The following is a 25,856-nucleotide window of genomic DNA, read 5'->3' as shown; positions in this document are numbered from 1 at the left end:
TCCTTAAAGGCGTTTTTCCATTCATGCTGCTCTGGTTACACAGGTCTGCTGTACACTCCTATGTTATGAATAGGTACTTGAAAGATATGACTGTGAAAGCACATATGTTATGACTCTTCCATTAGGGATGTTGACTTTAGCAGGGTGAGTATTTGAGGTTTGCTGTAGAGTAAACCATAGAGTCAATAAGTTGTTTACTTTTGGGAGGATTCAAGTCATTTAGCGTGTTGTATCCTTTCATTCAGCTAGAGATTCATTTTGCTGCTGCCTGTGTGGAGCTGATGTAACTCTTACATGTTTTTATTATGCAAAGACAAGCATGTTTGCAGACAGGAATTTGAATTGATTGATCTCTTTTGTCCTTTTATTTCCCCTTTTATTCACCTCCTGGAAGAATGAGAAATCCACAACTCCTGTTTCTAAATCCAACACGCCTACTCCGCGAACTGATGCGCCCACACCTGGCAGCAATTCGACTGGACTGCGGCCTGTTCCTGGCAAGCCGCCAGGTGTTGATCCATTAAGTAAGATGCATCCCATTTAACTGGGCTTTTTATCAAAATGTTCTTTACTGTGTTGATGTTGAATTGATGGCACAGAAGTATAACTTACAAATAAAGTTGTCGCCAAAATATGGGATTCCTAGAATGCATAGTCTGCCTAAAAGTGACCCTAATATAAGATGATTATCTGATTGTTTATAGTATCTACTCTTGGCACAGTAAAAGGTGTGCATGCAAAGGTTTAGCTGAATGGTTTTCAAGCTGTAGGAAAAATTGTACAAGGTTTGAAAAGATCATATGCGTGACCCATCAGGGATGTATTTCTGTGGGTGGTATAGCCAGGTATTTCTGATCAGTCACGGACAGGAAGCATGTACAAATCAAGGACATTCTGCCACTGTTTGCATGTAATTGCACATGGAGTGATCATCTGAAGTTGGGGAGGGATGTCCGCACCTGAACGCTAGCTATCTGTGTCCAGGGGCACAAGTCTATCCTAACCATAGGCAGTCACCCTGTGTGCGATAACAGGTGAACAACTGCGGACAGTAGCAGCCCGTCTGATTTTGTATAGGCTTCCTGACCATACCTGCAGTAGAAGTATCCTGGGTGGTGAACAGCCCTAAGGAACTGTGTACACGAACCTCACCTGAAGGTCCAACTTATATTTTACATAATATATATAGAAATAGACTGGGCACATTTTCCCATGGGTGTCTATAATATGTGCCGTCTTCATGAAATTGCTGCTCTCATTTGTAAGGAAGCTATATTCTGTGACTTGTTGAAAATACAATTTAAAAAGTAAGGTTGGTAATACTGTATCTCTAATGACCTCTCGCTTCTATGTTCTGTTCATAGACACAAAGTAAAATTTCAGGAATGCCATAGTTTAAAAAGTGTTGCAATACATTTTTGCATTAAAGAAACACGTTCTAAGACCATGATCTCCAAACTGTGACCCGGGGGCCAGATGCAGCCCTTTTCTTTTTCATACATCATGGGAGACAGAGTGAGGCTAATATTCATTACTGGGTTATACTCCACCTCCAGGTGAATGGACACTGGTAGACCAAAGGTCTTTAGACGGGAAGTTATCCCCTATATAACACCTCCCATACAGGAAATACTTCAGTGTTTTTTGTTTTTGTTTTTTTTGCTCTAAGAAGGCGCACGAGGTTTCGTTCCTGCATGTACACAGCTGTGTGTGTCCGCCATGACCATGCACGTGTGTGCATGTGCAGAGCATCCCGATGGTAAATGGCTGACCTGCGGCGCTTCCAGGGGACAGCTGTGGAACACAGAGTAGTACACACTACTACTCTGTATCATTCACCTTATAGCACCTCATTCCTCCTTACCGGGGTCACGTGAGTCACTATGTGTTGGTTGGCAGGCTAAAGTGTTTAGCAAGATTGTTGCCTAGGGGCTTGGTGAGCCCTACTAAAGGATCTCACTTCTGGGGTAAAATACTAAACCCAGGTACTCCTTTGGTGGCTTGCAATGTTTTCCAAAAAAGAGAAGCAGGGTTAACACTAAAGGGAAAGGCACTCCTAAGTCGTCAGTAGCTCCTGAGGAGCCTAGTCATAACCCAGGCAATCTGAGTTACTGCACTTGTCTGGGATTGTGCCTAGCGTCAACGTTGCTGCTTCACCCTTTATCACAAGGGATGAACTGTCCTCAGCCCTAGCCGGGTTAGAGCACATGATTGCCTACATCCTGCTGGGTGGCAAGAAGCGTGACAGATCCCCCTTTCTCCTGTGCCTCCTAATTTGGAGCAGGAATGGTTTGAGGAAGGGGAACAGCTAGATGCTAAGGATTTAGATGGCCCGGCAGATGAGTCAGCTTCTGAGGAATTTCGGCCAGAAGATGTCCAGTTGGTATCGTCCTCTGTCTCAGAGGCTTTTGTTCCAGACTCTTACCGAGATGGTTCGTTCTGCCTTTAAGTTGCCTCCTGCAGAGGTTTCTGAGCCTCCCTTGTCCTCTTTGGGGTCCCTGAAGCCTCCGCAGGCTGCACAGGCTTTCTTATTTGTACCCGCTGTTGTTGGAACAGGCGGTGCATGCTGATTGAGAACATCCTGACAGGATTTTCATTCTTCCGAAGATGTTTTATAGCTCACGGAGGAAAAGTTTAAGAAATGGAACATGCCAGTCATAGATGCGGCAGTCTCTTCCTTAAACAAGAACTTAACTTGTCCAGTGGATAACACACAGGGCTTGAAAAACCCTGTTGACAAACTAGTTCATCATTATTAAAGGCTTCCTTTTCTTTGCCCAGTTCAGCTATTCAACCAGCTGTCGCAGCAATTGGTGTCTGCCAGTCCTTAAAGGATCAGGTCAGAAAGCCTGATGGGTCTTACCAGGTGGATTATCTTGCTGAAAACAGGGCAGATATCCCTGTTTTTATACAGTGGGTTTCTCATTTGGATCTCCTGTCTGTTCACATGTGCAAACTTGTGTGGCTTAAAAACTGGTCAGCTGAGCCTCCCTGTAAGATGTTGTTGGCAGTTTTCCCACTCCATGGGGAACATTTGGTAATGATCTGAATATAAATATCTAAAAGATTTCCAGAGGAAAGAGTTCTTCCTGTAAAGAGAAGGACTAGGCATTCCTCATTTAAAACCTTGGGGACTTCCTCAGGTATTTCAGCATCAAGGCATTTCTGCTGCCAACAGGGCACTAGAGCCAGGGGCAAGCTGCAGGGCCAGAAAAACTCTTCTAAACCCGGGGATGAACCCACTCTATAGTTTGGTGAGAAGACTGCTTCAATTTGCATACCGTGGTAGAACAGTGGTGCAGAACGAGTGAGTCACCGCAAAAGTGTTCCACGGTTACAAGCTGGAATTAAGGAAGTTTCCTCCTCAGGTTTCTAGTAATCATAGAATGCATGAAGGTGAAAAACCCTGAGGGTTTGAAACTCATTTAAGTGCTTGCTACTAAAATGAAGTACTTACTGTATGGGAGGGGGTTATTTAGGGGATTACTTCCCGTCTAAAGACGCTTTGGTCCACTACTGTCCATTCACCAGTGTCCAGTGATGTCTGAATTTTTCTTTTTCTTTTATCCGTCCCTTGGGGCACTATTCCTCCCACTGATACGAGACACTGTTCTGCCAACTGACAAGGGGATGCCATTTCTCCTGCTGACACCAACAGTTGGCCACTCTTCCTCCCAGTGAGAACGAAGATGAGGCAATTTTCTTCCCCCTCATAACATGTGGCAATGATGCACTCCCGATGGCCACAGTCCGACCTCCCTAAAGCCTAAGAGACAATGAACTGGCCCTTTGTTTAGAAAGTTTGGCGACCCCTTTTATAAGGAAATTAAAGAGGCTATCATTATTTTTTTTTTTTCTTCTGAAAATGCCTGGCCTGTTGGCTAATCCAGTGGATACAGATACAGTATCTACTGATCCAGAACAAGTACACAGTGAACAAGTACACAGATCTGACCTCTTTCTATGTGCTTGGTTTGAGTTTGCAACTCAAAAATTAAAAACGCTGCAGGTGGCCAGATGGCCAGCATTTTTCAATAGGTCAGCAATCTTCTAGATTGTAAGCTCTAACAAGCAGTGCCCCCTGATTCCTCCTGTACCAAATTGTATTGTAACTGTACTGTCTGCCCTCGTGTTGTAAATCACTGCACAAACTGTTGGTGCTATATAAATGCAGCCTATATATTTCTTTTGTGGATTTAATTTAATTTTGCTTACAAAATTGCATGGTTTCATATGCTTTGTAACCAACAAGCCTTTTACGTCTCGTGAGAATGGTATATAAGCAGTGAGTATTCCTGCTGGCATCCCTGCCCCCCACCACTCCTCTTGCTGCACAGTCTCCTAATGTAAAATAAAATACATGGGCTTGTCGGGACCTTTTTAAAATGGGCCCAAAAGGTTTGTGCTGCTGGCATCTCAGTTGTAAAGTACTGGGGGCCAGATACCTGTGTCGCTTTGGAATACTGGTGACTATTATGCCAGCTTTACTTGCATAAATGACATGTCGTTTTTAAGAGCAATAAGTCTTTAAAATTCAAATTAATATGATGATGGTAAAAATGAAAAAAGTGTAATGACGTATAGAAATAAGGGCATATTTTTTTTTTTCAAAGACGTCTGTTAAGGGTTTAAACATAATCTGAATAAAATATATGTCCTGTTTATTGCTAATTCACTGTTTTAATGTACTTTATTTCTTTTTTGTTTTTTTTGTTTTTTTTTGTTTTAATGCAGCTGGCCTTAGGGCACCCATGGCAGTCCCATGTCCTTATCCAACACCATTTGGCATAGTGCCACATGCTGGTATGAATGGGGAGCTGACAAGTCCAGGAGCAGCTTATGCCAGTCTTCACAACATCTCTCCACAGATGAGTGCGGCAGCTGCAGCAGCCGCTGCTGCCGCAGCTTATGGTCGATCCCCAGTGGTAAGAGCCTTGTATGATAATAGCATCCGTGCTGCCGCTTGGGGCCGGTTCACACTGCTGCAATGCAAGAACCTGTGCAAATTATGTATAGGTTCCCGCATCGCATTCAACTCGCAGGCAGTTCCTGCTGCCCTATGCAATCCACTGCAGGTGTCCATACAAAGTTAATGACACCCCCAGATCGGTTCACATATCAGTGCGACCTGTCAACTTGGACAGGAATCAGATCGCATGGGTGTGAACACCCATGTGATCTGATTCGGGTGTGGACTAAAAAGGGTCCTGCACGACTTTGGTCCAAATGCGATGCAAATTAAGCCATATAATCTGTGATTTGCACAACGGTGCGGTACGAATCACATGCAATGTCTGACACCGCAGCAGTTTGCACCCAGCCTTCAACCTTACAAATAACATGTTAGTGGACAAAAACAGCATGTGTTGTAAAGATTATTAAAAAAAAATATTGTGGTTAATGGTTAAAGCTTTTTGTTTTATGTGGACACCAGACACCTTTAGAATATTGCAGCAGGGAACTGCACCTTAGAGCTTTCTAATACATTCTCCCCCCCTCCATGTCTTTAGTTGCTTCTTTTCTCCATGCTCTGTGGACATCTATAGTAGCTCTACTTGACTAAACCATTTTAAACAAGTTACCTTTTTAATTTTTAGGCTCCATTCACACTGCAGGAACCGCCCTGTCAGATCTCCGCTCTCCTCTATGGGGGATCGGATAAACACGGACCGTCTGTCCGTGTTCATCCAATCCGCTCTGCAGACGGATAGCAAAATAGGATTTTATTCCGTCTGCGGAGACAGACGATAGCGGGTGTCTGCGGACAACCGCTATCCCATAGGAATGCATATATGTCTGTATTTCATCCGCAAATGGATGGATGAAATACGGACATATGGTCCGCATGTGTGAAAGGGGCCTAAATGTGTTGCCCCTTCAAAATAACGCAACACACAGCCATTAATGTTTAAACTGCTGGCAACAAAAGTGAGTACACCCCTGTGTGAAAATGGCCAAATTGAGCCCAAAGTGGCAATATTATGTGTGGCCACCATTATTTTCCAGCACTGCCTTAACCCTATTGGGCATGGAGTTCACCACAGCTTCACAGGTTGCCACTGTAGTCCACTCCTCCATGACAAAATCACAGAGCTGATGGATGTTGGAGAACTTGCACTCCTCCACCTTCCATTTTGAGGATTCCTCACAGATGCTCAATAGGGTTTAGGTCTGGAGACATGCTTGACCAGTCCATCACCTTTACCCTCAGCTTCTTTAAGAAGGCAGTGGTTGTCTTGGAGGTGTTTGGGGTTATGTTGGAATACTGCCATGTGGCCCAGTCTCTGAAGGGAGGGGGGATCATGCTCTGCTTCAGTATGTCACAGTACATCTTGGCATTAATGGTTCCCTCAGTGAACTTTAGCTCCCCAGTTCCGGCAACACTAATGCAGCCAAAGAGCATGACACTCCCACCACCATGCTTGACTGTAAGCAAAACACTTGTCTTTGTACTCTTCACCTGGTTGCCCCCACACACACTTGACACCATCTGAACCAAATAGGTTTATCTTTGTCTCAGACCACAGGACATGGTTGCAGTAATCCATGTCCTTAGTCTGCTTGTGGGCTTTGTGCATCTTTAGAAGAGACTTCCTTCTGGGATGACAGCATGCAGACCAATTTGATGCAGTGTGCTGTGTATGGTCTCTGCCAGGCTCTCTGGCAAATCATCATCAATTTGTAAGTTCAGAATTGCTAGTGCAGGATTTGAGGAGTATTCCTGTGATATCCGAAAGTAGCTTAAATACTTTGAGAAACTAGAAATATTTCTACCTGTTAGTTTATGCAATGTTTCAGAGAACCTGATCATATAAAAATAGTTGCCAGAACAAACCCTCACCCACCTTCCAAAACTTTGCATGTTGTTGACCAGGAGGTGATTGTTGTCCCAAAACCAAAAAAATTTAAAATTACGGTTAAAAGTGGATAAGTAGGGTGATGGCCAATTAAATCGCAGGCCATACGGAGAAAACTTTTATTATTTGACAATCAAATTTAGGCATTTACCTACCTTTAAAAAAAATATATATATATATATATATATCATAGTTTGTAGATGCTACAAATTTTGCGCAAATCAATATTCAATATACGTGTATTTTTTTTCCCCCAAAAATACGTAGCAGAATACATATACCTACTTGTTTTGAATTTTGTGTTTGAGTTTTCTATGAAAGTAATTCCTATTTTCAATAAATTTCTAGGTTGGCTTTGATCCACATCATCATATGCGGGTTCCAGGAATCCCTCCAAATCTGACGGGCATCCCAGGCGGGAAACCGTAAGTAGTTTATAGTTACCTCTCAACACACATTGTATTCACTATCATTTCTTTTGTAAATTTGTTTTAAAATAAAATAGTCGACAAAGATTTTTGAATGTAATAATTTTTTATTGTGTGGCTTTAAGTCAGTCTGCCTATAGGAGGAAGTGTGTGTGATTTTTTTTTTTTTTTTTTTTCTTTCAGCTCTTCAAATGTGTTCTTGGTTTAGGGAGACTTTAGGTTTTTTTTTATGGCATGCATTGTTTAAAGAATTGCGGTGCTAAACACCAATGAATTGCTTATAAATCAAAATAAGAGCTGCTGCAAAATGCTCAAGAGGGTTATGATGGTTAAAATATGATTAGGTAAGAATATATCATGAAAATATGAGGAGCTGTAATGAAGCTCTGCTTCCTTATGAGAGCTTACAAGGCGGAAATGTCAGTCAGAAAATCAATGATTTTTTTCCTTTTGCTGGACTTATTCGATATTGTCAATGGACATGACATCCTGCCAGATTGTGTATATATTCGCATTTGGTAAATTGCAAAGTAACTGGCAATATAAATTTGATCTAAATTATGATAATTTTCTAGTTTGTCAGAACTTGTGTTGTGTAATTGTAGAATGAGGCACCTAATTGCAGACCATTTTGCAGCTGTCCAAATGTTGAGACTTGACTCTTTACATCACTGAGCATGCTGAAAGTGGGCTGTACTCAAAGGAGTATTAGAATCATTATTTGTTTTGCCACTGGCTCTACAAATATCCTATAGAAGATGTTTAACTATGTTCCTACGTGAGTTTGAAGAAACACTGTGTTCTGGGGACACCTTGCTAAAATAATTATCATGGTTATAATTGCATTTAGAATTGGTTCCCTATTTTGTGCATGCTGTCTGCAGATTTGTTAAAGCAGAGTGTTACTTTTGTGTTTTTTGGTGGAACTGGGATAGGAAGCATAAATATATTGCATATAAATAATTGTCTTGAAAGAAAGACACTGGTCCATCCAGTTCAACCTGCGTGTGTTTGTTTTTATGTATCTGTTGCTGCCCAAGTCTATGAGCAGATCTGTCTCCAGTCCTCTTGGTTTGGGCTTGCTTTGAAAATTTCTTATTGGTGCAGTACACTGTTGACATCTGTCTTTACAAAGCAAGACACTCGGTCCATTATGATTGAAGGCAGAAGTGTGTGGGGAGTGGACCTTGAAATTCAGGGTGTGGTGGTAGTACTTGGCACATGCATCTCTTAGGTGCCATTCTATATTGAGACTTCTCCTTTATTTTTGGGAGTTTCTTTAGCTATATTACTATGCTATAGTAGTAAAGTTGGTACAAAGTATTAACTGACTTCATCATAATACATTTTTATACATTAAAGCATATTTACCAACATTAATAAATATATTTTTTTATTATTTATAGAGCGTACTCATTCCATGTAAGTGCCGATGGGCAGATGCAGCCTGTCCCATTCCCTCCTGATGCTCTTATTGGCCCAGGAATTCCTCGACATGCACGGCAAATTAACACCTTAAATCACGGGGAGGTGGTCTGTGCTGTAACAATCAGCAACCCCACGAGACACGTTTACACTGGTGGAAAGGGATGCGTCAAAGTGTGGGACATTAGTCACCCTGGAAATAAAAGCCCTGTTTCTCAGCTGGACTGCTTGGTAAGTGAAAAGAGGGTAAAAAAATTCAAAGCTTAGTTTGTGGTAGGTTTTCTTTGTGTATGCTGACGTTTTAAGCTTGGGTCATTTTTGTTGCTGCATAGTTCTTAAAAATGTCTCTAGCAGCCAATCTGAATCCTGATGAGATGGCCCTTAATATGTGGCTTTAAGTATTCTGTATACATTACTGTCTGTTACAGACATCCATAGTAGCCATGAAGGCACCGGTAGATGAATGCTTTTACGTGTGTTAACTGTCCTATTCTTGTGCTAAAACAACACAATGGTATTGAGCACCTGTACTGGCGCATGCATATTCACTTATACTAACGGCTAGCCTGTAGTCTGTGCATGCTGCAATCAAAATAATTATCAAATATTTTTGTTCCCAGTAAAACAGGATGGGAGGAAGAAAGTGCAGCCCAGCAATTCATTTGATTTTGTCATGACCCTAAAATTGGTGCATTTAGAAATGTTAGCATAAAATAGGGGTATTGACACTTCATACCAATTGGAAGGCCATTGACATAGGGAAGTCAGTGGTGAGGGTAATTGGGGCATGGAATTGGAGATGCCAGGTAGTATGAGAATAGGGAGTAGATGCTGAAGGGCAGCAAGTTGCTTGGAAGGCTTCTCAATAGTAATCTGGCTTACCCTTCCCAACCTGCAGCACCTGAGCTGCTTACCCCTTTTCTTTGCTATTGCCTGCTCTCCTTGCATGGAAAAACACAGTTTGCCCTTGTGTGAGCATGAGAGCTCTCGCTCTCTCAGGTGGACATGTAGTAAAATCTGCTTGCAATGTCACAATCCATTTATAAATAAGGAAAAAAAAAATTTTTCAAACAGAGGATGCTTTAGATATTTTTATTGACAGCACTAATGGGGGCTCTGGAATTGATAGTAAAATATCATTCGCACTGAAAACCCAGAAGAATCTGCTGAAGCCCCCCTTCCTGCTGCCTTATCCATCATCTTTTCCTGGTGGGACCACCTGACCACCATGGGGACATTTTGATCATCACCGTAACTTTCATTATGGGAACATCTAGACACAGAGCTGAAAGAAAAATGTTTACGATTTCTTAGCTGCGCTAGTAAATGATTAGCTGGAGTTTGGTTGCTGTGGGCCTTGCCTACATTTTATTTTCTGACTTTGATTTTTACAAATTTACCCAGAGTATCCTACATTTTCTCACTTAGTATTAGTCATTCTGACTTCCCCTCTGAACTGTATGTCTTGCAAACGAGTTGTGCAGTTGAGCTCTAAAAACTTTGGGTTGACATTATAACTTCACATTTTGATACTAATTAAGATGAATTATCTCAACACTAAATTTTCTAGATCCACTTTAAGTACTTGTCTAATGTCATGTAATTGTCTGGCATTACTCCACTTTATCATTGTCATAACTGCAAATGGCTCATTAAAATCGGGAGGAAATGTTTGTGCTTTTTAGAGCTTTTCAATGTAGTGTTTAACCCATCACCCGTGAGAATCTTTTGCCGCAGCTTGTTTTTCTGGAAGTGCAAAAGATATTTTGAAATCGTTTTTACTCTTTAACAACTCATGTTTAGTCAAGTAAATCCATAAAACACTTGTATGTGAAAGTGACGACAGGCTTTGTAAATGCTGCTTATATAGTTTTTAACTAAAGTACCGATTTCACGTCTCGGTGCCTTTTTGTCTCTGCAGAACAGAGATAACTACATCCGCTCCTGCAGATTACTCCCTGATGGGCGCACTCTCATTGTCGGTGGGGAAGCCAGCACGTTATCCATATGGGACCTGGCAGCTCCCACCCCACGTATAAAAGCAGAGCTGACATCATCTGCTCCTGCCTGCTATGCTCTGGCTATCAGCCCTGACTCCAAGGTCTGCTTCTCCTGCTGTAGTGATGGCAACATTGCAGTGTGGGACCTACACAATCAGACTCTTGTAAGGTATGTACATAATTGCTCCATAAACATTTAAAAGGGATAAACAATGCTTGTTGAAGTACACATTTTGAGTTTTTTGTTTTTGTTTTGTTTTTTCTTTTTGATTACCTGAACATAATTTTTGACGTCTTCATGTTCATCTTTTCATAACCTATTGCTTTGTAGATTATCTGATAGTTACATGTAGGCAGTGAGTCAGCATCCCTGCTGAAAGACTGCTGATTTAAATTAAGCAAGCGGCATCAAAAGTTTGTTTTGCAGGCAGTCTGAGGAGAATATGCTGTAGGTTTGCAATGAAAGGGAGGAACAGTAAAACTGGGATGCACAGCCTGTATTTGTAATGAAAATATATGGCTGCCCATATATACTTTTATGATTAATTATAGTCGTTAATCTTTCATGTGCATACCCAAGAACCAAAGGCTAAAATTGGTTATAGACATTCCCTTTAAAATGAGCATCTACCTTTAATGTGAACCTCTCTGGTCAAACATGTCTACTATAGCTTTATTAAATGGCCTGCTACTTGTGTTGCTTGCATGTATTATACCTGTGTTAATCTTTTATTTCAGTTTATGTGCACCTGAAAAAGGCCCCTAGGTCAGTGGTGATAAACTTGAATATTATAGAGGGCCTCAAGTGTTGCTCCCAACACTTCAAAAGTCTGCACAACGCTTTAGGGATATGCACAATAACAGTGTGTCTTAAGTATTGAGGTGCATTGTGTAAATTATGTCAGTCCTTTTAAAAGCAATGCGCATCAACACATCTCAGTTGTATAAAAAAAAGTGGAAGTAAAATGAACACCATCGTTGGTCACAAATATAACCCCCAGTATTGGCGCCAGTAACCACAACACCTAGCTTTGCTGTCATTGGCAATCCCGTTAATCCCACATTCACGTTGGTAGCAGTTCTATCCCACTCACTGCACCGATGCTCAGTGGCAGTGCTATTTAGCACCTGAGCCCCCCCACCCCCTCCTAATTTGGTGATTCCAGGGAGTATTTTTTTAGGGTTAGATTTGGCCATCAACCATAATTGCTAATATACAAGAATAGGATATTCTATAGTTTGTGACATGTCGATATAGGTTATAGCACAGCTGCAGGCTCTACTAGATGCAGTGTTTTTATGCTTCTGTATTTCACATCCTAACCATAAGGTATATTGGCTTTACCTGTAATGTACTTCATTCTGTGATATGCATTCTGTCAGGCTAAACCAACAATGACCTAAATGCCTTCTCGCTGTGCAGCGCTGCCTTTCAACTTGTGTATTGTGATCCATCTATAAAACATGTCGCTGAGTTGTCTGCTCCATTCAGTCTTTTTTTTTTCCTTTATATCTCAGGGCCAATGTATCAAGCATTATCTTCAAAGTACCTTATGCTTCTGTCCCCTGACCTCAATGACAGCAGTAACTTATCTAAAGTCTACCACATTTCCGGCCTTTTTTTATACATTTTCTTTCCTTGTATGCTTTGGAGGCAATATCTGAAATCTATCAATGAACTTGATAAGCATTGTTTGTGTCAGTTGTCCTTGCTTTTGAGTTATCTTGAAAAAAATATATTCGCTATAAGTGAGATTGGCGTTGGACACAGATTCCAATGTGGAAAAAAAAAATGTTGCTTATCATGTAGTGGGTTTCAATTCTTGATAAAAGCAAGTTAAAGGCATTTGTCTCCTGGACACCCCAGCCTCTTCCTTCTGTCCTGCTCTTCTCAGGAATTTGTGGCCAGGTGCTATTTGGAAATGAAAGATTGGCAAAGTACCCAATAGGGGAATAAAGAAGCATGATGGATCTTTTTTGTATATATGTGTGTGTATATGTGTGTGTGTGTGTGTGTGTGTTTGTGTGTGTATATGTATATATATATATATATAATATATATATATATATATATATAAACCACTTTTATACTGGACACATGTGCCCCTTCTGCTCAGGCCAGTATTCTGCTTTCTGTGCTTTCATTTGGCAATTACTCGGTCTTGCAACACTGTACCCAAATACAAAAAACGTTCTTTTGATGTAATTTAATCACCACTGTTTTTTTTTTTTTTTTTTGCTATATAAGCGAAAAAATGTTTTTTTTTTTTGTGTTTTTTTTACATTTTTCTTTGTTTCTGTAAAAAGTTTTCAAAAAATAACCTTCCCTCATTTTAAGCCAAAATATAATCTGCTACATGTCTTTGGTTAAACATAACCCAAATCAGTGTAGTATTCAGTCTGTATGAAAGGTAGTCTTCCAACTATGGTGTGTATATTTGAAAATCAATGCTGACTGCCCATCTAATTTCTTGAGGCTCTACAAAATGCCAGGACGGTACAAACAGCACCAACCTCCTCCCCCCCCACCCCCCCCCCCCCCAAAAAAAAATTGTTTTTGGAAAGTAGATAGTCCAGTGCATTTAATAAGAGGCATGGTGAGGTTTTTTATTTATTTTTTAAATGTATTTTTTTTTAATTAAGAAATTAATTTTTTTTTCTATTTCAGCATAGGAATACTTCTAATTGACCTTAAAACACATTCTGTCTCCAGAGTATGGGGTTACCTCATGTGAGACTTTTTTTGTTAACAGGCTGAATGCTTAGAGGGGTCCAAAATTCAAAGACCACTTTTGGGCTTTTCAAGGATCATAAATTACTCATCTATTTTATGAATTTCGCATTTTTGGAGGCCCTGGTGTACCAGGGCAGCAGAAATGCCCACAAATTCACCACATTCTGGAAAGCAAACACCCAAGGTAATTTTTATGGGGCATGATGAGTCTTTTAAAGACTTCATTGTTTTGCCACAAGTTTTTGGAAAATGAAGAAAAATTAAAATTAGTGGTTGTAAAACCTCAGTCATGAAAGCTGAAAAAAAATCACATACATGAAGTGTCATTTCTCTCTGGTGCCTATTATCTGTTATCAGCATAAGTCAATTCTGACACTTTTTTCTGGCACATGAGATACATTTGTGTCAGGGGAGGGAGCTCAGCACACAGCTTGTCTAGTCATAACACAACTTTGTATCCTTCCTTCACTCCAGTGCCATATGTGAAGGGGGTGTGTCCGTTTCCTGCAGTCAGCTCCCACACATTTGTACAAGACACATTGTCCATCCCTTCCTCTTTGCTTCTGACAGATGAAGGATTTTATCACAATTGTGCTTTTTTGAAGGGTTGTAGACAAGCAAAGACGGCAGATAAACAAGTAAAACTTAGGAGGATTTGTTTCATCTCTGTATATTTGAGGCCAGTCACTTCACTGAGTATGAGTATGAGGGGGTTTACAACCACATTGTTTTATACAAAGTTGTAAATTTTTAATAAGCTATTTCTAACACACAACACATGCATACTTGGGAGTAGCCGCATTTGTTTTGGGTGTAATTCTAAAGCATGGTGATACCACATGTCAGACTTTTTGGACTGTTTATATACCGGACATTGTATCTTGTGTATCATACAAATCAACCAGTTGTATCGAAACCCGTGTACTGCAATAGTCTCTTTCTATACGAGTGGTCAGGGCATATAGCTTAGTGTAGTGTCCCATATAGCAGCCCCCATTCCTAAAAGCCAAGCAAGCCTAGCCTACTTGTACATGGTTGCCCCAAGAAATGCAAGAAATCCATATTCACTGGCCAGGAAATACAAGAGACTGAAGAAAGTTACAACAAAGGAGTTCCTTTGATTCCAGGGGTGCAGTTGTCCGCAGGGGTTAGCTAGGATTGGTGTGTTTCAGGAACATAGTCATGTAGATGAGTTAGTTCAGGCCACAAGCAGAGACATGGTCAGCAAACAGGCCAGGCAGACAGGTGGTCAATTAACAGTCCGGTCTCAATACAGCTGTCAGGAACATTGTTGCTGGCTGCACTGGTTGTTGGTGACACTGGGGACTAGTGTGGCAACAATAAGGAACACTGCTGTGGTGACACTGCAACTGGTTTGGCAGTAACTGCTGTATCTGGTATGGTGGTGATCAGGGGCTTTGACTAGTGTTGCGGTGTGGCAATGATTAGGGACAATCTGACTCATGTGGCAGGGATTGGGGACAATATGACTCTTGTTGCAGTGATCAGGTACACTGGGACTGGTGTAGCAGTGATTAGGAACACTAACTGGTGTGGCAGCGATCAGGGATACAGAGTTGGGTGGCAGTGATTAGGGACACTGACTGGACTCACTGGTTTGGTGACATTGTACTGATGTGGCAGTGATCACTATACAGTTATATCAGAGTAGCCAGCCATTGTACGTTTTTAAAATGCCACCATAGTGACACTGGAGTTGCTCATCTGACCGTATGTAAATATTTATCGGTGTATAACCCACCTCCCCCCCCCCCCCCCTTGAAAACCAGGGTTAAATGGTGTGTTATACGCCGATTCCTGCTGTCTGAGTGGGAGGGGGGGCACCGCCGGATTACACAGAGCGGCAATCTCCTGCATACCCAGCACTTGGTCACATCCTGAGTAGAAAAGCCTGTTCCCTGCCAGCATGTGAAAGGAAAAAGTTGTGCTGTTTGTCTGGAAGCAGTGTTCTCTTGAGGTTTGCCCCCCTACTGTGTCAGAGCTAGAATTCCCCAATCAACCGGGAGCATAAACTTTGCCAATGGGAAAGCTACTGTATGGCTCAGCAGGAGGACATGTAAGGCCTTTGCAGGAAGACCACTGCTGTCACACAGGGAGCAAGTGTCGTCCTCTGCAGCATGCTGGTGGCTTTTTTTAATCGGGCTTTCAATAAAATGAACTATAACTTTGCACACCTTTTTATTTTAATCTACCTGGAATGTTTGTAGCTGTTTAACCACTTCAGCCCCAAAAGGATTTGCCCCCTTAATGACCAGGCCATTTTTTTTTGCAATACGGCACTGCGCCGCTTTAACTGACCATTGCGTGGTCGTGTAACGCTGTGCCAAAATAAAATTGACGTCCTTTTCTTCCCACAAATAGAGCTTTCTTTTGGTGGTATCGGATCACCTCTTTAGTTTTTATTTCTTGTGCAAAAGTTATAGCGTCTACAAAATAGGGGATATATTTATGGCATTTTTTTTTTTTTTTTTACTAATAATGCTGGTGATATGCGATTTTTAGCAGGACTGCGACATTGTCGGACAGATTGGATACGTTTGACACTTTTTGGGACCATTGACATTTTATACAGCGATCACAGCTAAAAATAGCCACTGATTACTGTATAAATGTCATTGGCAGGGATGGGGTCAAGTGTATGTCCTAGGTAATGATTCTAACTGGGGGGGAATGCCTGGAGGAGGAGACCAATCACTGTTCATACTTGGTATGGACAACAGATCTGTCTCCTCTCTCCTGCCAATGGAGATGTGTCTATTTACATTAACAGATCTATGTTCTTTCTCTCTCTTTTTAGGAGTGATCGTGGGTGCCCGGCAGACATCACAGCTGGCTGGCACGCGTCCCCTAGTGGTCTTAAAGTGGCCGACGTACAGTTAGGGCAATTTGCCCAGGGGAGCCAACCTGCCACAGTTCTATACTGGTCCTCTAGGGTTAAATCATTCATTCAGTCTGGCTTTAAATAGATCTCGCAAAGTGACCCTAAACTCTGGTTAAAAAAAAATATTCTATTCAAGTATGCATTCCTAAACCAAAAATACCCTTTTATTGTGCTCTGCCTCCTCCAATCTACATATTACTTTTTCTTTTTGCTGCTGTGATCTGTCTTTCTGTCACAGTATGGCTACGTTCATTCTCCAAGGTCCCACAGTGTGTAAATATGTAAACTGAGATGGACTAAGGTCTATGGGATTTTTGTGTATAGCGCAATGCACATGACCTCAGCTAGAGGTGAAACAGAAGGGGAAAAACGAGGTGTTTGGGAGCTCACGGAGGATGTTTGAAGGAGGCAGAAAAATGGTAAGAAACTCTCTCAATGAAAAGTAGATTACAGTAGTGGATGTGTGTAGGTTATTTTTGGACAATACGGATCTGGTTCCTCCTGTATTGTCATGTTGTATAGCGCTGCACAAACTGTTGGCACTATACAAATCCTGTATTATAATGATGATGATAATAATATTCATTGTCACTTTAGTCCCACAGTACTGCATGATCTTTCATGTTTATGAATAAACAGGCAGCGCTGTGGAACTGTGTCATACTCTGCATCAGTCAGACAGCGCTGTTTATTCATAAAAGTGAAAGTCTACTTGGTGCTGTGGCACTGTGTGAGCCATCTGCCTGAGCTATGATTTTATAGACAGCCACAAATCACTTTTTTTTTCTTTTTTTTTTTTTTGACTGAAAATCTGTGCCATCAGGACAGCGCTGATCGTTCAATCATAATGGTAAAAGAACAGTCAGCTTAGAGAGGGGGTTAGGGACTCTGTGTTCGCTGTATCTACCCTACAGATTCGCCCATAAATTGGGCTACAGAATGGGGTGGAACTAAAGCCCCATACACACCATCCGTTTTTCTGCTGAGTTTTTCCTTCAGGTTTACCAAAACCATTTAGTGCAAGGGCCTTCCTGATTGCATACAAATTTAAACGCCTAACGTTTGACCTCCTATATTATATGGTTTTGGTAAAACTGAAGGAAAAACTCAGCAGAAAAAAACTGTGTGTATGGAGTTTTAAACCAGCAAAAGGGTTTTTTTTTTTTTTCTGAAATATGGTCACTGTTTAGAGTGGGACCAAGTACAATATTACTTTTGGTCTCCCGGGGGATGAAAGAGTAAAAATGTTTCTTCACGTAAATCGAGTGACTACTTTGCCACAGTAATTGGTATACCCCATATTTACATTTTAAAATTCACTTTAAAATTATGACGTTTACCAGATGGCGCTGGATGTTACCATCCAGTATAGATTGGAATTGTTAAAAGTAAAACATTTTATAAATATTTGCGGAGGGTTTACTGCAGGTAACGTGTAATGTACATGCTACTTGTGTTCACACTGCTGCGATGCGATGTGGTGCGAATTTGATGCAGGTTTTTGTCCATGGTGAAGTGCGAATTTACGTTGCAATTTGCGGTGTGAAGGTGCGAACAAATTTGCATTGCACCATAGAAGTTTACATCACACCCACACCAAAGAAGCACAGAAGTCTTTCTCTCCCACTGGTCGTCAAATTTGCTATGCTGATATGTGAACTAGACATAGATATGCATTCTATTTAAGTGATATGAGAATCTTGGGCTTCCTAACCGCATCTTCACCGTGTGTATTTCTAATTCAAAACTTTTTTTTTATTTATTTATTTTTTTTTTAAGCAGGTTTTCTCTAACTTCTGTTGTCTCTGAAATAGGGTTCCCTTACGCTATCCAAGAAAAAAACTGGGCATGCATACAGTTTAACTGTAGTGGCATTGATGCGATTTAAAAGATCATTAACCAGTGAACTTGAATGGGAAAATGCAGGTTATTAATACGTCGTTCACTACATTTTCTAGTGTGCTCTAGTGCCAAATATACATAAGTATTTGTTCTTAAAAGACTTATATTCTTGAAGACTGATGCATATATTATTGAGTATATACTAGTCTGGCTCTGCACAGGTCTTTACACCATATTAAAAGGGTAGGGGGGTTGGGAGGGACTGGTGTCTGCTTTTCTAGCATGTTCCCTGAGCTGCTCTTGGCATCCAAAGCTTGGACATGCTTTGTGGTGTTTTTTAGGAGCTTTGAGTATTGCTTTGTGGTGATGTAATTGTAGAATATTATTGCAGATCAGATGTCATTGTATAATAAATTGAATGCAGTGGAGCACCAAGGACGAGAGGAAATATGGGAATATTTTTCCTCTGAAAGAGGTGTTAGGCAGGCATGCGTTCGTAGTGTGATTGGTATGATTAGTTTGTGCTTCAGTCAGTTATTTTACGGAAAAACCCCCTGAAGGTAAAAGGTCTCAAAGTGAATATGTAACTTTATTAGTTCCTGTACACTGATCCCGATGGTTTAGCCTTGGTAAAAAGATGCATATCCTGGAAATCTTTCTCCAATTCAGAAGCCGTAACTATCCACAATAGATACTTATTCCCCAGGAAAGTACACTTGCTCAGCGGGCCATAAACCCGGGATCACGTACTATAATTTTAATAATTTTAATAACCCGTATCAGTGCTCTGCCATCCATAACTGTCTCGTCTTGACAGTCCTGTCAATAGATTGGTTTGTGTTTTTCAGCTCCCGTCTTTCAGTGCATTTTTGACTGTCTCGTCTGTAATTTTGAGTGTTGCAAATCAATGAACATCACAATTTCTTGCATGCAGGCATTTCAGAACGCAAAAAGGTGTCAGCAGATGAAATAGCTGATTTGTCTTTCTTTTTTGTAAAATGATTGCCCTTAGTGAACAGTAATACTAGAGGGGAAATTACATGGTGCCTGATTAGTAAAGATTTCTCTCTGTGAGCAGGTTAATACTGATGGCTCAGGTACTTTGGTTTAAAGTGGTTCAGAGTCAAAAATTGCAGACCTAAAAAGGATATGACTTGATATAGATCGTTTTCACTAAGTGTTCAGATCTCAGAACTGTTATATCTCAATATACGTTGCAGTACACTATACCGGTATACCATACATTGAAAGACATTTACATTAACCACTGAGCTGTATAGCCAATGGCATTATTTTCCGAAGGTGATTATAAGGCTTGTATTTTTTTTCCCAGTAAACGTTGTAACCTTACAAAATGCTCTGTCCTAATTTATCATCATGTCATTAGTTCTTAGTTCCAAATGGCACTTTTTGATTACATCTAAAACAAAACACAACTTCTGACATAGCAGCTACAAGCAGATAATTTAAATGTTAACTCCGCTTTCATGGGGGAAAAAAATAGCAAAAAAATAATATATAGCCTATATAGTTACACAAGTCATTGTAATTGAATGCTATTAAAAATGACCTTTCCTTTTCAATCTGCAGAGCTGTAATTTTCTGTAAAATGCAATATGGCTACATGGAGGTGTTCTGTACACAGATGGTGTACAGCAGTGGTCATCAACCCTGTCCTCAGAGCTCACTAACAGGCCAGGTTTTCAAGATAACTGAAATACATCACAGGTGATATCATTTGCTGCTCAGTGATTGCAGAATTCTATTCTGCATCTCCCCAAGGTAATACATAAAACCTGGCCTGTTAGTTGGCCCTGAGGACAGGAGTTGATGTCTCCCAAAAATGTAATTTTCTTTTGTAATTGGCTTACTAATTTTGCCAGTAGTCTGCCCTAGGATGCAAGTCATATTTTGGGCATCCTCTGCAACAAACGTTGCATTTTTGGCAAGGTACTCCCAAAGGGAAATCACGTCTAAAAGAATGCAAACCCTGCCACTTTCCCTATTACATACCTGCAAGTGCAGCAGCTGATTGGTAATTATAAAGTGACTCGCATTCAATTTTTCACATGGACACAAACTATTTCTTCAGAATATCAAAAGGTAAGAATATGCAAAAAAGTTTAAAATCCCTGCAATGAACATAAATCCAATGGTGGGGGTGTTTATTTTTTTATTTTTTTTGTTTGTTCTTTTGTTTTTTTGGACAGTAGTGGAGTTATTGCTGTAGATATTGGATGCTATCCTAGGCCATTCTAGTATTTAATGCCACCCCTTTAATATCTTGGGGAAATGGGACACTCTGAGGTCCAGTGGCCCAGTGCTCATACATTGTTCATTGCAGACTCTGGCACCAAGGAGTTATTATTGCTCCAAGTATGATGGAACAGACATGCATGAAATGGTTAAGTTGAGCTCAGTGTAATAGACATGCTGGGAGTCTAACATGTTTTGAAATGGCTAATCCCACTAGCTTCTGGATGTTCTAGGTCAGCACAAACCTGTTTCTTTTGCTTTCTCATCATATGATGTCCTAGTTGATAATAATGAAGAAAAACTGGTTTCTAGTTATTGCTGAGAAATAAGCCAATATGACAGGCATACATTACGGCTAGCTTGTGTCTTTTGAAATGGTGGGCGTGGGATGTTTTGGATTTTTTTTGTAAAAAAAAAAAAATCAGTTGCATGAAACTATTGACCTGTATTTTGCAAATCCTTAATTTAGGCCATATGTATTCTGCTACGTATTTTTTGGGGGAAAAAAAATACACGTATATTGAATATTGATTTGCGCAAAATTTGTAGCATCTACAAACTATGAAAAAAAAAAAAAAAAATATATATATAATATATATATATATATATATATATATATATATATATATATATATATATATATATATATATATATATATATATATATATATATATATATAGTAAGGGTGGTGATCAGCGACTTATAGTGGGACTGCGAACACCTGACACTTTTTGGGGACCAGTGACATTGGTAGTGATCAATGTTTAAAAAAAAAATATGCGCTGTCACTGTACTAATGACACTGGCAGGGAAGGGGTGATCAAAGGGTTACATGTGTTCCCTAGCAGTAACTACTAACTGTGGGGATGTAAAAAAGATCCATGTGCAGGATCAGAACATTCCAGTCTCACAGACCAGTGTTCTGCCTTATGAACGATCGGTGGACCTGCTGATTGACTCCCGCTGTGTCCAATCACAGCAGATCACGTACTAGGTATGTAATCTAGCACAGACCTGCCGCAGTAGATCTATGGTTGGCAGTCGCTAACCAGTTAAAGCAGGGCTTGACAAATTTTGCTTTTGATCTAGGAGCCAGCTAAAAAAAAAGAAAGTTAGGAGCCAGTTTTTTTGTGGTTTTTTTTTTTTTTTTTTTTTTTTTTTTTGTGCAGTTCAAAAGCTCACCAATGTAAAAAGCAGAGAAAAACTCCCAAATCTGCCTCAAACAGAACTTGTTTCAGCTTCAGGCATTTTGGAGTGGAGATGTGAACCATGTCCATAGAGAATAATCGATTTTTTTTTTTCCCCTCCATTGTGTTGTAGCTTCAGGCTTCAAGCTACAAAATGCTCAGGGGGGAATGGGGCATTTGTAGTCTGGCTAGAGACAAGTACATGGTCAGAAATTAGGAATTTGGTCCATCAGACATCTGTTATGAGACCCTAAAAATGCTACTTGCTTCCTAATATAAATAAAAAAAAAAAAATTCAGAGATCCTCTAGACCACAAGGGTGCCATAAACCAGGAACCTTGGAGATCAGTCGCAGGTACTTGGCAAGGTTTAGCCTCACATACAAATAATACTGAGCAGTACAGTACACAATCTCCATGCTCTCCATGACCACTGTCACTGAGACAGAACTTGATGGTAGATTCAAAAATTTGAGCGCTCACCAGAAGAGGTAAGGAAAAGTTTCTAGGGGATGCCTGTTCCAGCGACTACTGGAGGGGAACAATCTTCACGTTGTAGAGATTTCTTCTCGTTTTCTGTTGCACCCCCGGAAAATAGCAGAATGATGGCAGGGCAAGGGCTTTCACATTCTGAGTGGATGTCATAACATTCTTCGGGTTCATGGTGGCTTTGGAGACACAGCATTACCGATCTTGGTCAAGAGTCTGATGTAGGCCAATCACAGCTGATCAGTGTAAATGGGAAATGCCAGATATCGGCATTCCTTTCCTCACACTGACTGCACGTAAGAAGAGGAGAGCTGATAAGTGGCTTTCCACACTGTCCGTGCCCACTATAGGTGTTGCCCATCAGTAGTGCCTATTGGTGCCTATCACTGCTGCCCATCCATGCTGGATATTCATGCCTCCTCGTTAGTGCCGCCTTGTCAGTGTCCGTGAGTGCAGCCTCATCAATGCACATCAGTGAAGGAGAAAAAAAATACTTGTTTACAAAATTGTATAACCAAAACTAAAACTTTTTTGTTTCTTAAATCTCATATACCACCAAAAGAAAGCTCCATCTGTCCAAATTTTTTTTTTTTAGAAAAATTGGATTTTAGTGACCGCTATTGTCATTCAAAGTGGGACAGCACTGAAGACTAAAAATAAAAATTGGCTGGGCAGGAAGGGGAGGGGGGGTGAAAGTGCCCGGTACTGAAGTGGTTGAGCTTGAAACTATCTTTACCCCTAAAGATTATCTTCTTTGTTTCCAAATAGGATTTGCTTTATTTGTAAAGAAGCCATTGCTGATATTTTGTTTCCTAAATCCCCTTTTGAGTGAAGAGTTTAACTTGGAATGCACCATGAAGCAATGCTGTGAAAAAGACCACCTGCATCCCTCATAACTGTGACAGTCATTGTTTTAATTGTTGCAGTTGTATATTTACATATTTCATGGCTCAGTAGTTAGATCTTGCATGGTTACATTATATTCAGGAATTCCCCTGCAGTAATTTCTGCTTATCGGCAGACACTCCAGTGCTATAAACTGTCAGGATTGTGAGTTGGTGTGTGTAGTTTGTACTTGGCTTACGGGTATCGCTTGTTGAGTGTAAGTGTTGACAAATGGCTAAATACATATGTGTATATATCGACAGCTAAGACATATATAGTCTTACCTGTCAAAAAATATAAGTGGAATTTTGCTTAGTCACTTTTCGAATCCAGATAGTGTAAAAAGGCCTGACCATTTTATTTTTCTCAGCTGCAGTTAAAGCAATACACCAACATGGATTGATTACCACAGGAACAGCAGCTCATTGATGTCATTCTGTGCTCTCTCCTCCAATCGGCAAACCTCATTTGTGTATTGATCTAGTTTAAATCATATGTAAACCCTAACCACGAGCCTCTTTGTCCCTTTTGACCTGTGAAATATACCATTAAAAGCCCAAAAATACCAGTTACTCCTGCCTGAAGTACAGTGAGTGGATTACTTCCTGTGAAGTTTGCTGCAGTGTTATCCTATAGGCCTTATCGAGTAGACGTGCTGGATCAACATTTTTTGCTCACTGTGCTTCTTCAGGAGACACGCCGATTTACAGAAATTATATTGCTATAAGATAATACAACAAAAAACCTGACAAAATAAGAGGGTATAGGGGGAACCACAGGCTAGACAAGTAAAAGTCCCAGCATCTAGGTTGAATCTACATAGAGCCAACATACCGGGAAGGAAGGTAGCTGGATGAAACAAATGCAACACAAAATATCATCTAACTTGCCATTAGATTAATAGCTCCTCCCAGCAAGTGGCATGGGTCTCTCCTCCATATCGTCTACCAAATATGTACTTTTAATAGTGTATTTTGCATGTTTTCCGTGTTCTGTTTGGTAAACATACAGGATCGAAATTCTTTTTTTTTCGGATAGATGTATTAACTTTATACAAAGTACACCAAACTGCATTTCTGGTGACTACATATTAATAGTCTGAAAATGGTAATACATTTTTGTGGTCATGATTATTTCTACATTTCTGTGTGTAAATGGGATTGCTCACTCGGAGTGGTAAAACAGCTTTATTTTTAGCACAATTTTTGTTTTATCATTCCAGTGCACTTAACTTAAAGTGGTTCTGCACCTAAAAAAAAAATATTAAAAGCCAGCAGCTACTAATATTGCAGCTGCTGACTTTTAATAAAATCACACTTACCTGTCCCAGGGTCCAGCGATGTCGGCAGCAGATGACGAGCGATCGCTCGTCTCGCTGCTGCCTCCACCGCCATCCTCTGTCAGGGAATCGGGAAGTGAAGCGTCGCGGCTTCACTGCCCGGTTCCCTACTGCGCATGCGCCAGTCGCGCTGGATTAACAGCAACAACTGTCCACAATCACCTCCTGAATTCAGCTGCAGAAATATATTCTTGCTACAGCTGGCACTAATTGCATGTGTGAATGATATAATATTTAATGTGTGGCTAAGCATAGATATTTATTTTTTATATTGTCAGCAGTTATGACCTTTTTGTTATTTTATTGAACCACTGGATTGCAGATATGGAATGATCATCCCCTTCGGGATTACCCAACATGCATATTGACTATGCAGTGAATGCTACAGAGTAATCTGTAAAATGGTATTATGGTACCAATGGTCTATTGCTATCTGTTGTCTTCTCATAAGCTGGCACTACAGTTAGTAATTTTTTTTTTTTAGCCAGTCGGATTATTACATATTTTTTATGGTATCAGAGACACAATATTTAACACTGTGAATGATGCCAACACTTTGTATTAAATTAAAAATTAGATTCAAATTAACACATCTTTATTAAGTTAAAAAGAAATAAAAGAAAGACATGGGCTCAACATCTATCAGAAGGTTGATACACTCATAGATAACAATGTATTTGCATGTACTGTTTGATAATCAATTAGTTGTATGTCCAAACGTCTTTAACCTAGTATTATGCATGCCCAGGGCAGAATCTGTAGCTGCATTGTTATTAATGAGGTTATCAGAGCTTTTTGATAGATGTTCAGCCGATGTTAATTTTTAATCACTTGGTTGTTTTGTAGTAAGTGATCCCGTACGCCCACTATTACTTTGTTGCTTCAGCGGTATCGGTCTTTTTTCCATATATCTTAGTTTTGCTCAGCTATGCTAGGATTGTTTTTGTAGCTGGCAGTTTTGATATAGACTTGGTTCCCATAGTGCAAGAAAAATGTGTAATGAGAAAATGTGTACCTCCTAAATGTTCCACAGTAAGGGACCTGTGAAGTTGGGATTTTCCATAATGAAAATCCCAACTTTCCAGTGAAAACCTGATGCTCTGGCAAGTTCCCCTTATAATAACAGTGACTTTGATAGGATGGTCACATCATTGCTTTAAGGAATGCTAGGGGTCTGCTTTACAATTCGGTTTTCATTGTATATATGTTTTTTATACTAGAGGTTTGACAATTCTCTGCAGTAATGTGTGTTTCTACCACCTACCACAAGCCCATAGTGAAGCTATCTTGCAGCTGGACTCCCCAGTAATGTGCTGTTCTTGATTATGGGGCAGAGCACGGTAGTAGTAGTAGTGCAACTAGTAAATGAAAGAAGAAAGCAATAAGCACTCACATAGCTGATATAAATGAAATCAAAGTCCTCATCTAAACACGGTTTATCGTTTTAGCACTATTGGCAAGCAAATTGATTGGAAAATTGCAGCTTTCAGGTTCTCAGTGTGTTATGTTGGG

General features: G+C 40.3%; 1 protein-coding gene across 5 annotated transcripts in view; it reads left to right on the top strand.

Moving 5' to 3' along the window:
- The window catches only part of LOC143973958 (transducin-like enhancer protein 4), a 165,263-nt gene that overhangs the window by 118,892 nt on the left and 20,515 nt on the right, over positions 1-25,856 (top strand). For all 5 annotated transcript variants that reach the window (XM_077474887.1, XM_077474886.1, XM_077474885.1 and 2 more), the window contains 5 exons: positions 395-524; positions 4,735-4,925; positions 7,206-7,282; positions 8,692-8,941; positions 10,632-10,879. In XM_077474887.1, coding sequence (XP_077331013.1) covers positions 395-524; positions 4,735-4,925; positions 7,206-7,282; positions 8,692-8,941; positions 10,632-10,879 — 896 coding nt within the window. The remainder of the gene's footprint in view (positions 1-394; positions 525-4,734; positions 4,926-7,205; positions 7,283-8,691; positions 8,942-10,631; positions 10,880-25,856) is intronic.

This window comes from Lithobates pipiens, unplaced genomic scaffold, assembly GCF_037356315.1.
Source record: "Lithobates pipiens isolate NorthernLeopardFrog02 unplaced genomic scaffold, aLitPip1_a1.2 Scaffold_13, whole genome shotgun sequence".
Lineage (NCBI taxonomy): Eukaryota > Metazoa > Chordata > Amphibia > Anura > Ranidae > Lithobates > Lithobates pipiens.
The sequence above is the reverse complement of the archived record's forward strand: the minus strand, read 5'-3'. Positions and strand labels throughout refer to the sequence as shown.